The 13,295-nt window shown below is 32.1% G+C and overlaps 1 protein-coding gene across 1 annotated transcript; it reads right to left on the bottom strand.

Moving 5' to 3' along the window:
• Positions 1–264: 264 nt before the first annotated feature.
• Positions 265–10,097, bottom strand: LOC126735461 (isopentenyl-diphosphate Delta-isomerase 1-like). Its single transcript, XM_050439452.1, has 4 exons — positions 9,861–10,097; positions 955–1,276; positions 695–893; positions 265–636 (listed from the first exon to the last, which is right to left on the bottom strand). The coding sequence occupies exons 2-4, from the start codon at positions 1,249–1,251 to the stop codon at positions 362–364; spliced, it is 771 nt and encodes a 256-aa protein (XP_050295409.1). The 5' UTR covers positions 1,252–1,276; positions 9,861–10,097; the 3' UTR covers positions 265–361.
• Positions 10,098–13,295: the final 3,198 nt, after the last annotated feature.

Below are 13,295 nucleotides of genomic sequence, written 5' to 3'. Positions count from 1 at the left end.
TAAGACATACAACAAGGATATTTTTGGTCTTTAGTCATAAAAAATTATTCACATAAATCATAGTTTTGAGAAAATTAAATTATATTGAAAACTATTTATTACTTTTACCAGCTTAGCAGTATAACAGTATTTCTCAAATTGAAAGTGAAATTTCATACAAAATCAAATGATATAATAATATAACATAAAACACATAAATACAAATCATATTTAGACAGTTTTTACTTATGCTATAATATTAAATTAAAAATAAATCTATGTATACAATTGTTCAAATCCCAATTTATTTAGCTACAATTTCAAAATAAAATTATTTCTTGACTAGGTTTTTAATGCCTCCTATTAAATCTAACTATTGGGTTTATTTTTCAGGTTTTTTAGTAAATCTTAATATTTTACTGTGATCTTTGATTTCCTCCAAATTGTTCAGATTATCCCACCAATACTTTAACCTATGTTTTAAAATTAAAGCAAACCAAGGGGTCCATTGGCCTGTCAAAGTAGGTATGAAATCATCAAATTCAGTTCTAGGAATAAAACTTATTTCTGAAACTTCATGGGAATTGGGTTTCAATTTGACATCTTGCTGAATGAACAAGACATAGTCTATTTCATGCTCTCCATATTTTCCATTACCTAAAAACAATAATTTTTCAGCCATAAAGATCATAAAAAGTATTTTGTAAATAAATACCTTCATCAAAATAATGTACCCGTGTAATATAATGTATATTATCTATACCAATAGAGTCCAAAGGAATTCCTAATTCAAAATTAAGTCTTCTCAAAGCAGCTTTTTTAACACCTAAAGAATCTTGTTCCTCTTCCTCGCCTGGAAAATTAGCTAATGGGTGGCTACAACAAGAATTTGTGTAGCAATCTGGAAATGTTAACTAAAAAGTCACAAAAATTAGTATATAAATAAACCAAGGGTGCTTTCACAGTCCAACAAACCTTTTCTGAACTTCTCTTTTGCAGCAAAAGATCCCCTTTCTTATTAAATAAAAACACACTAAATGCCCTATGTAAAGGTATGGTGCCATCCTTACTGACCAGATGGCAATCTCTTTTGCTGGCCTGCCCTATGATTTTATCATTCTCATCCACCAGAAAACATTGATCTTTAAGCATGGCCTCATGTTGCGGATCGACATCTGATGTCTTGGAGTTAGCAGCCACACTTGCAAATGCGGAGCTTGTGAAGTTTTTGCAGAAATGTCTTGAAATATTGCGGCCAATTGAGGAGAGCATTTTTAGGTAGGTGGTTGTTTAATGTCTACAAAAATATGTTTTACAATAAGCTTTTTTAATGATAGTTATATTAATAATAACAACGAGATATTCCTTTATTTGCCAACCAAATTATAAAAATGACAAAACAATGTCATTTGGCCATAGATGGCTAAATTAAAGAAAGAAAGTTACATTGTTAAAGTAAGCTCCTATACATAGAGCATTTCTTTTCTTTTTCAAGCCTACTGGTACAACCAAAATATGAAAGGGACTTTGTAAGTCTAAAATTACAATAATATAATATACAATTAAAATCCAATGACAATTACATCTAACAAAGCGTAAATAGTATAATTTAAATATTTTAAAATAGTGAGAACTTTACACACACTGATTCTCTAAAATTGAAGCAGGAAATCAAAATAAAATTTAAAATAGGGACTGTAAAAAAGTATTTCTGAATGTTAAAATTGTTGTTTTAATTGTTATAATAAGTTAACTGTTATACTACTGTCCTTTGGCATAGTAGAGATGCAATTATCCTCAGGGGAATAGTGAAAGAGGATTTAATATTTTAAAAACCAATATTTTAAATTTTAAATGTATTTTAGATGCTTCTCTGGATTTACAAATCTTTGTTAGTAATAATTTTAATAAATTCTTAGGTTTAGTAGATTAAAATTTGAAAAGTTGGCATCTGACTGTTGTGCTATATGGACAATTAGAAGCAATATAGGTATATTTGTGGCTAAAGATGCCTATTTGTCATTGGTAGAATCCCAGTTATGCTATGGGATTTGTTTTTGGGGGCATGCCTTCACAAATATATTTAAATCCATATTTGTCCTGCAAAAGCATGCCCTAAGCCTTCTTAAGTGTCATGAGTCTTATCAAACCTCACTTTATTATCCAGAAAAGCTACTATACTGTAGAGAAATACTTCTTGGAGCATTTTTAAGTTTAAAATTAATTTTTCTTTCTGGAGTATACATTAAGTACCAATTACATGTATAACCCAGCTTAAGAGATTAATTAATGTAACCCAGATATTATATCAATTTTTAGTTTTTAGTATGCTTGTAAAGACTTTGTCTTGTATAATAGAGCACATTTTCATTCTTCTTTTCATTTAATTTATTTATTATGTTTGTAATACTTTTATGTTTATAAATCTATTTGCTGATCTGTAAGGTGTGTAAATTTAATATATTTATGGGTAGTTTTATTTTTTTATCAGTAAACTAAATACTTAACCAAATTTTATCACAGTATCACAGAACAATCACCTGTGACTGATCTAGTTCTAGGCATTTAAGTTTTGGTCTATTTTATACCTAATTTGTCACAAAGAAATCTAGGATAAAATCATTACAATAATACTAATAATAATAATACTTCTTTAATTGCTCATATACATCCAGCAACATACAACAGCTTAGCATCATCAAAAAATATAGACTGTCAAACCCCAATAATACAGTGCATAAAGGGAGACATTAATGTATCAGAGTTTTACCTACCCTACATAACATAGCAAATAAAAAACTTACATTTTGTTCACAATATAAAACAAAATACAATTTTGGTTCTCATCATCATGACCTGTATGATTATTTGGAAGAAATTCCTTGTGACAACATTAGCGAGTTAGGAGATGTTAGTGAAGATGAGATTGAAGGGGACGCAAAAATAGTAGGCCCAACGGCAGCGGCGTCGCCAGCAATTGATTCGTTTGACATAGAAAATATGCCTATTATATTTGGGATTGATAGTTTGCCCTAAGACGCTGATGCTGACTTAGCCGAATGGAGCAGTGAGGATGAGCTACGTTTGTCACTAATACAAGCCCAGGAAATTCACAAAAAAACTATATGGACTAACTCCAACTCACACTGTCTTCGAAATTTTAAAGAATTTGGAGAAGAAATAGGACCAAACTTTCCCACCGATATAGAAACCCCTACCGACATGTTTTTGCATATATTCCCTGAGCATCTGTTAGACCACATAGCTTTTCAAACTAACTTATATGCCTTGCAAAGAAACGGAGGTAATAATCATGCATTTACGCCTACTAATGTAAAGGAAATAAAGGGTTTTATTGCAATAAACTTGATAATGGGCATAAAAAAGCTACCCAGCTACAAGGATTACTGGTCCTCACGATTGGAAATGAGAGATCCATTCATAAGTTCAATAATGTCAAAAGACAGGTTTTCATGGATGTTAGCCAACCTGCACCTAAACGACAACTCTGTACAGCCTGGCCGTGATCATCAAAACTTTGATAAGCTTTACAAATTATGGCCTTTGTTAGATGTATTTATCTGATACATATAAAAATGCTTTGAAACCAAGTCAACATCAAGCTATTGATGAGTCGATGATCCGATTCAAAGGACGAAGCTCCCTAAAACAGTATATGCCAAAGAAACCAGTAAAACGTGGCTATAAAGTTTGGATTCGTTCCGAAAATTCAGGATACGTATGTCAATTTCAGATTTACACTGGTAAAATAGGTCAAATGACAGAAAAGTCTCTTGGTGGTAGAGTTGTTAGGGACCTTATGAGAGACTTAGTTGGAAAAGGGTACGAAATATATTTTGACAATTATTTTAATTCGGTCGAAAAAGTGGTGGCATACAATTTTTTTCTATTTCATAGATTTATCCTTAGTAAATGCATTCATATTGTATCAAAAAAGAACGGATTCCAATGCCCAACTTTCGCTAAAACTTTTTCGACTTTCAGTGGGCCTAGGACTTGTGGGAGCTGAACAAGGTTTACCGAAAAGGGGTCGGCCATCAGCAACGGTGAATCATTTCAAACGTACTGTACCATACGAAATTCGGTACGACTCTTGTTCCCACATGCCTCTATATGGCAAGCCTGGAAGATGTGCTTTTTGTAGTACCAAGGCGGAACCTCACAAATCAAGATGGCATTGTACAAGGTAGCTGTTGATATTACATTGATAAATAAATAAACATAGTTAATTATTGTTATTTTTTTAGGTGTGATATTGCCCTGTGCCTTTCAGATAAGAAAAACTGTTTCTGTCAATATCATACCAAATAAATTTTTTATAATCAATGTATTTTTCTAGCAATAAAAATTAGTTTTTGCCAATTTTTTTGTTTATCTGCCTAGTGTCCTTACAGTGAGCACACCTCATTTTAACTAACTCATATGCAAAAAAAGATTTAATATTAAAAACATATTAAATAATCTTTAATTAATTGAGCAAAACAAAAATTCAAAAGTTAAAAAGTCACCAAAAGTTAAAAAAAAAATAAATCCGGCCTCAAAGGGTTAAACATAGAGAGTTTGACAAGTTGTTATTAATCTTAAATAATAATAAAATGTCAGAAATAATATGTCTTCTAGAATTTTAAAATGAGATTGGGCTAATATGAAGTCATTCATGGTCCACAATTTGGAATTGAGTAAAAACATAAAAACCTTAAAAATGTATTCTGGATTTTCTCAAGTTGGTTAATGTAGGACCTATATTGATAGTTATGTTGAGATACAGTGAGTCAAAGTGAGAAGCTGTTCACAAGCTCCTAGCCAAGATGATTTTCTCTCTCTCTCTCTCTCTCTCTTTACACTTTTATTGACCAAGTTTAGGTCCTTAAATTCCCTTATACTCTGAACACAATTAAAAGCTACCTTCATGAGTCTAAATGTCTCTAGTTATGAGTTTGGTAGTCACTGTGAGTATAAACACCATTGTTACTAGTAAGTAAGAAGTGAGTGAAGTTACCTGCTAATAAGAAAGAGTGAGTATAAAAAAGCTAAAATTAAATATACATAAGGACAGCAAAGATAGCTTATGGTTTACGCCTGCCATACTAAAAAGTGTTCCATTTTCTTTGAAGCTAATAAATGTGCATGTTTTGTATTGTACAAGTTTGTTTCATTTAATATGTTAATTGGTTCAGCCCCATAAAGGCTATGGTCTTTGATGAAGTTTTTAAACTAAATTAATACACTAGTACTCTCCACTTGCACAATTATATTACAGTTTTCCCCCAAATAGATGTGTCAATGCATTACAAGCAAAATAGTCTTGATTGACCAGAAGTTGTATTCTACAAATAAATTTTGATTTACATGCACTTGTACCTAATTAGAAGTAAATAAAAGAACTGATATTGATAATTCCAGTATAGTATGTATCTAAATTTACTGGACTGAGAAGAAAAAAATATATTTTGGTCACCTAAGTAGAGGATACAGTTATTGACATTCTTATAGTTATTGGCACCCTCTTCATTTTGGGTAAATTAACTAAGGCATCTATTGGGCTTAAATAATATTAAATATATGACTGCTTTCATTACAGTTTTCCTTATTAGCGACCGCGTATTTAAAATGCTAACATTAACGGTTTTTTTATTTTTCTCAGTCTTCAAATGTCTAGCATGGAGTCAGTTAGTGTCGTGATTTTATTGCAATTTTCTGTATACAGGTAAGAACTCCTGCTTATATAACTATGTTTTATTTGATTTTTGGCCTAATTAGTTAGAGGTGAGATTTTAATGTTGTGGTTAATAAACATTATTATTTATGATATTAAACAACCATTTTTTAGTAATAAACCTTAATTCATAAAAAAAAATAGGTGCCAACTACTGTCTTCAAAATTTTCTAATCCCACAAATATTGTCATAGGTGCCGACATCTGTATTGGCTGTACCGGAAGATTTGTCACAGTAATTGGCACTATTTTTAAAATTGTAAATATTTTTCAGCTTTGTCAAAGTTTTAGCTATAAGTGAAATGTAGGTATACAAAAACGTATAAAAAAATAAAAAAGTACTTAAATCAACAAATAGGTAAATGAGCTAAACAAAAACTAATTGGATTAACTTCTTTCTCCTGCATTTATTAATTTACTTTGTTTTTATGGCTCCGTTTTTATTCTTTGACCTTTTTTTTTAAATTGAGCCTTTTTTAATCCCTTAACAGAAGTTTTAGTTAAAATATACAATAAAAAAAAAGGTTTGAGTGAGAGTGAGTAAACTATTTATTTCTTATTGCATATTATAATTAAATCTTCCTCGTAGGGCTTGAAAAAGGTCATTCAATTAAAAAATCGAAACGTAACGCAATAAAAACACAGTAGGGTTTTATTTATGACCCCTAATACCCAACAGACGTCCATGAACTAGTTTTAAATATTTATTACCAGAAAGTTAAAAGGGTTTTTCTAAATTTAAAATAAAAAGTTGTATGTATTACATGATTATGTCTTGTTGTCTAAAGTTGTATGTAATACATGATTATACTCGCACATATATCCTAAGTATCGTAATCCTTTAATAATTGGAAATCAAATATCTAATAATTTTGATATAATGCGTTTTTTGTTTCAGCTATGCCAAAAACCCTCAGTGAAAAATACTCTGAAGCAGATCTGCAAAATGCCATTCAGGATGTCCAAAACGGAATGTCCAAAAAATCCGCCGCTCAAAAACATAAGATTCCAAGAGCAACTCTACAGTTTCAGCTCCTAAATAAATTTATTAAAACTTCTCGCGGACCAACTCCAATTCTTTCGCTTAAAGAGGAAAATGATTTGATACTTTGGATCAAAGAATGTCACCGCAAGGGGTTTCCTGTGCAATTCAAAGTTCCGTCAAGCAGTTTTTGGATGATAATCCTCGAGAAAATCCATTTAAGGACAATTTTCCGGGAGATGGGTGGTATAAGGCATTTTTAAGGCGCCATGTAGACGTAACTGTAAGAAAACCTAAAGCTGTAACGTCAGCTTCTTCCCGCGTTAGAGAAGAAAATATTAAAAAATGGTTTGGGGATATTTCAGACTACTTAAAAGAAAAAAACTTTGAACATGTATTTCAAAAACCTGACAGAATTTTCAATGGAGATGAGACAAATTTTCTTCTTTGTCCCCAAAATAAAAGGGTCTTAGCTCCCAAAGGAGCAAAGAACGTTTATGAAATTGACTGTAGAAATGCAAAAAGTTCAATTACTGTTATGTTTTCATTTAGCGCTTCTGGTATAGTAGTTCCACCCCTAATTATTTACCCTTATGTAAAGCTTCCCAAGGATATTGGAGATTCTGTTCCTAAAGACTTTGCGTTTACAGCCACTGATAGTGGTTGGATGAAGAAACATATTTTTATAGAATATATTTCAAAGACCTTTTATAACCATTTACGAGATCTAAAAGTGGAGTTTCCAGTAATTTTGTATGTGGATGGCCATGCGACACATCTGGATAGGGAACTTAGGGATATTTGTACCAAGTTACAAATAATATTAGTGACGCTTTACCCCAACGCAACGAGGATTCTTCAGCCGGCAGATGTTTCTACTTTTAAGCCTTTAAAAGACGGCTGGAAAAAAGGGGTTATGCAATGGAGGATAAATAATCCAGCCGAAGAGCTAATTAAAAAGCATTTTGCCAAAAACCTTAAAATGGTAATTGATAACTCAGTTCGAAAAGATATTATTGCTAATGGATTAAGAGTATGTGGACTCTATCCATGGAATCCTAATGCTATAGATTTTACTAAATGTTTAGGGGGTCATAAAGAGAATAGGGAAACTATAGACAAATCTGCTTCTAAAAACATCGACGCATTAACTTTAGATTTTACAACCTTTAAAGAAATAGTTGGCGTTGACCGAATCAAAAAATTTGAAGCTTTTGATTGTTCCAAAGAAGGAAATGATCTCAACATTATTTATAAACTTTGGATGGAGTTTATTAAAAAGAAAACCAGCACAAACCAAATCCACAACACTTCATCTATCGTGGAAGCAAATGAAATGTCGGAGCCCTGCATTAGCAATGATTTAGAAACAGAATTAAGTCAAGAACAAAGTCACCAAACAAAGAAAGATTTTAAGGATGTAAAAGAAACTAATAAAAATCTCAGTGACTTTATCCAAATGGAATGTTCTGGAGATAACTAACAGTTACACAAAAAGACATCGTAGATGCACCTATAACATTTATTAAGGAAACAAAAAGTAATCCTATGTCCCAATATTTAACACATCCCGCCACCCCAAAACGGAAAGGAAAAATACTTCCCGAGAAAGCTTCATTTATTTTATCGTCATCTTCATGGAAACAATTGAATGACAAAAAGGAATCAGAAAAAAAGCAGAAGGAAACTGATAAAGAAAATAGAAAACGAGAAAGTGAATCCAAGAAAATTCAAAAAGAAAAGGATCTAGAAGAAAAGAACAAAAGAAAAATTGAGAAAAAAGAGCCTGGAGTGTCAGAGAAAAGGAAAATAAATGTTTTATCCGAAATAATTCTAAAGCCGCATAGGAATTTACAAGAAGAAGATTTGCCTGATTTGAAATCATCAACTCGACAAAAAGTATTAAATGTTACTAGAAATTTATTTAAAGATACTGACATACTTTTACTTACATGAGCCTTAATAGCAGTTCAACTTTTAAAAATTGTTTAGTGTTAGGTTCTAGCATATCGTTTAAGAATCCCAGTTTATATAGTCGTATGTGTTATTCTTACACCCTAAATTTTTCAAGTTGTAAGCCAGGAGTTAGGTGTGAAAAATGCATGAGAGCATATCATTTTCCCTGTATTGAAAAAAACAATTTGCATAAGTCAAATTCAAACATTTTTACATGTATTATATGCCTGAAAAAACCCCAATGACATGTTTTAGTTCCTATATTTACCTAAGTGTACCTGAAAAAGAGTTTTAGTTAATATCGTTGTACTGATTCCAAAGACAAGCATATCTTTTATTTTTGTTTTATTTACATCTTTGTTTTGCTTTAATGTTTTGAATACATTTCTAAAAACAAAATAACTGGTCTTTAAGTTACTATACAAATAGGTAGGTAGGTATTATATAAGGTATTTAAGGTAGGTACTTTATAAATTTTTACACTTTAATTTCAAAATGCCAATAACTGTATTAAGGTCATGTCAATAACTAGGTAAAAGATGCCAATTACTATATTTTTGGACTTAAAATCATATTTTGTGGTTTTTATAATTTAATACATGAAATTATTGTAGTTTTATTTTAAATAGCATAACTCACCAAGTACTAAATAAATTATCCAATTAAGCCTAAAATTAAAATGTTTATAGGCAATTTAGTTCAAATATTTGCTTAAGGGTACCAATAACTGTATGCTTTATCCTATATTTGATATCACAATTTTTATCATAAGTTCTCATTTTCTACAGACTGATGAATGAAAAGCTATTTATTAAAACTATCAATAAGTTCTTTAATATTTAAGTGTTTTAATTTGTTATTTTTTGGTGTACTTTGCTGTATGCTCTGTCATATCTTAACACTGATTGTATTATATTATATTATATTATATTGTGTTGATATGTAGTTTTATAGAATAAAGCAACATATGCATTGTTTCATCACTATTTTATCTGCAAGAATTGCATTTTAATGTTTCTCTTTATTATTTTCTTTTTCTTGGATTTGTATAAAAACTTTATGTACTGACAAAAAGTATATGGTTCCTAATACCTGTGAAATTATATTGAATTATGAAACCTACAATTCTCACTCACATATTTATATTAGTTTTTTGTATTAAAAGCATAATTTTACTATATTTATCTAATAAATTCCTTTACTTACCTAAAAAGAATGGAGGAGTTTATAATAATCAGGGCCCCAAATTGAAGGCAATAGATCCGCGTCTTTGCCAAGTAGAAAGTGGCAATGATGATGTTAATGGTCATCACAAATCAGGAAATCAGATGTGCAAGTTTTCAAACTGAAATTCGAAGAAACTTTCACTAATTGAGGGTTTGGTTGCCGAGCAATTCACTTGTGTTTTGACAGAATTCTTGAACTTGAACTAAAATAAAAAGGGGGATCATGACAGATGTCAGATATTGACAGGTGACGACATTTAGACATATCCTATACAGCGTTGCCAATGCTTCAGATCCATCCGTACATCTACTGCTTTTCAGACACACTTTTGAATTGGTGGTCTTGAATGATGCCAGCCCTACAAGACAGCTCCAGACCTTACCCTAAGCACACCAAATTTAGCTATAAAGTCTACCTGGAGAGTTCTAAAAGACTATGGAGACAGTGACCTCTTCCCTATAATAACAGTAATTGGTAAAGAATTGTTATACAAACAAAAAAAAATTCGCTTGAGAGCCCACGACTGAAGTAAAACTTCTTAAGCTCCATTCATATGTATATATTATAATATATGTATAAACTCTATCTTGCTCCTACAGTAATATACAAACCGTAACTCTATCTCCACTAACTCGCATCTCCTTCTCAACTACCGTGTGCCTCGCCCGATCACACTTTTCGTAACGCTGTCATAACGCATTCGCCAGATTACTCCCCAACTCCAGCATGCGTAAAGAATTTTCACTTCAAACAGAAAAATGAAAGGAGGAATCTTAAGAAAGCCAACTGGGAACACTATGAAGGCAGAATTATCCTGCAATACATGGAAATTACTATTAAAAACTACGCCCATCTATACTTTGCAATTGAAGCAGGAGCAAATGCAGCACAGCCATACCAAAGAAAATACCTTATTCAGGCAAAAACGAGAAACCTATAACCCCTTGGTGAGACGAGGAAGGTACAGAGTTAATAATGGAGAGAAAATCCGTCTTAAAAAACTTAAAAGAAGAAAATTTTACACTAAATAACTACCTCAAGGTAAAAGAAACCATGGGCAGAATAGAACCAAGAGGAAATTAAAACAGTAGAAGAATAAATTCCAAAGCTACTGCGAAGGCAACGGAAAGTACAAAAATACCCCAATGGAGATAGTGTGGACATAAATAAAAGTAATTTCCAATTATCAATCACACGGAAAGACAAGCTACCTGACATGCCAGTAACCACACAGATCTTCCACAATCTAGAACAAGTCAACATGCAACCAAAACAATAAGGACAAATCACAAAAGAACCACCAACGTCACTTCTATAAGAGCTAAATCATGCTCTACAAAGCAAAAAAAAGGACTCTGCATCAGGCTTTAACAACATCTCATACTTCATGATCTAACACCTACCAATTAGAGCCAAAAACACTCTACTAGAAACGTTAAATCAAAGCGTTCGAGAGCGGAGAGAAGTGCCAATAAAATGGCAAAAAATCCTACTCTACCCCATACTCAAGCCAGGGAGAAATCAAATGCAAACGGACTTAGAGCAAATACATGATCAGGAGAAATTTGGAGTACACAGTGGAAAAAGACCTACCAAGCAACCAGATAGCTTTCAAAAAGGAAATGGGATCTATGGAAGACTTATCCAAAACTTATACTTACAATTCAACCTGGCTTAAAAAAAAAGAGCATGTCATAGCTGTGTTTTTAGACATATCAGCCGTCTACGACAAGGTAAACCTGCACAAATTACATGAACCTTTAATTAAAACGGGCATCAAACAGGATCTTGCAAATCTCATATTCCAACTATACCACAACAGAGAGACATTCGCGTTGGACAGGAATACAACAATACATGGACCAATAATTTGTAACACTAACTCAAGGATCCTCACTTAGGCCTACATTATTCCTCGTGTATATGTCATTGCCAGATTATAAAACCCGTCGTTTTATAAAAGGCCTAGTCGTTTTATAAACGGTGGCCAGATAGTAAAATTTCCATTCAACGATTCATTAGTTTGCTAGCAATCTGCCCATCATTTAATAATAAACGATTGGAAGTTTTAGTTTTACGAGTTTTCATAAACGACTAGAAGTTTTATAAAACGATCCGACTACTCAGGCAGATTGTCAAATGCTAAACTTTTTACCATTTAATATTCTTGTGGGTAAAGTACTTCAGTCGGTTTGTAAAATTCGAATTGTATTTAAAAGTATTTATTAAAATATATTGATCCCATATATGTAGGTATAAAAAAAATTCCTTGTACCTATAATAGTAGGGAATAAAAGTAGTTTTTAACTACTCCCGCCGGCGTTTCTTTAACAGGGTCTAAATTTGTACAATTTAAAACCAAACAAACTAGCAAAACTGAAATTATGTCACAAAAATACGCCAATAAGCAGACACTAAACACCTTTGTACGCACCAGAATAATAAATGGGTCAAATTTAATAATCTGGCTAATGCTGGCCGCCGTTTTTCAAAAGACTAAAATACTCACCGGACTAAATCACTTTTGATGAATATTTTTTTAGCGTTTGATAATCTGGCCGTGTAGAGTCGTTTTAGAAAATGACTAGCATCAAGTAGAAGAACTCAATGTAGAAGAATCAGTAAGAACAATCTACAAAGCATTGAAAAAACTTGTAGAAGCCTTCAGAAACCTGAATCTGAAACTATCCATAGCAAAGTCAGCAGGTGTGCTTTTTAAACCTAGAAAACACCCCCAACCAATGAGGAAAATAAACTTTGAAGGACAAAGTATTCAATGGGCTGAAATACACAAATATCTAGAAATTACCATAACTAACAGACTTAAGAGGACCAACATATTAGGAATGTCTCTAACTTGGCATAAAAAGGGATAAAAGGCATGAAGGCAATAAGCAGGCCGTGAGGGGGAGCAGACCCACAAACATTGCTTTTCTTATACAAAGCACTCGTAATATCACATTTGGACTATGGACGTCAATTATAAAACTCAAAGAAAAGAAATAAAACTAAGAAATGAGTATTTATAAGATTTCTCATACTATATCATTATTGACAGGCTGGCAGGGATAAGGGTCTGCGGTGATCCCTTCAGATGGTTTGAGTCTTATCTCTTTTCTGATTTTCTTCATCTTCTGGAGTCCCTCAGGGATTCCATCTTGGTCCTTTACTCTTTATACAGGATGTTTCAGAAATATGGGATCAAACTTCTAGGGGTTACTCAGTATAACAGTAGAAAGCATTTGAGTATAGGAACTCATGCCCGAAAAAGTGTCACTACGATGATGCGCTAAAATTTAGAAGGACGATGAGTTGCCTAAATAGGATTTAATGCATTTAATATTTGCCTTTTGTACATGACATTATCACAACAATTGTTCAAGATGTCAATGTCAGTTTTAAAAAAATTTATAG

The sequence above is a fragment of the Anthonomus grandis genome, chromosome 4 (assembly GCF_022605725.1).
Source record: "Anthonomus grandis grandis chromosome 4, icAntGran1.3, whole genome shotgun sequence".
Taxonomy (NCBI): domain Eukaryota; kingdom Metazoa; phylum Arthropoda; class Insecta; order Coleoptera; family Curculionidae; genus Anthonomus; species Anthonomus grandis.
The sequence above is the reverse complement of the archived record's forward strand: the minus strand, read 5'-3'. Positions and strand labels throughout refer to the sequence as shown.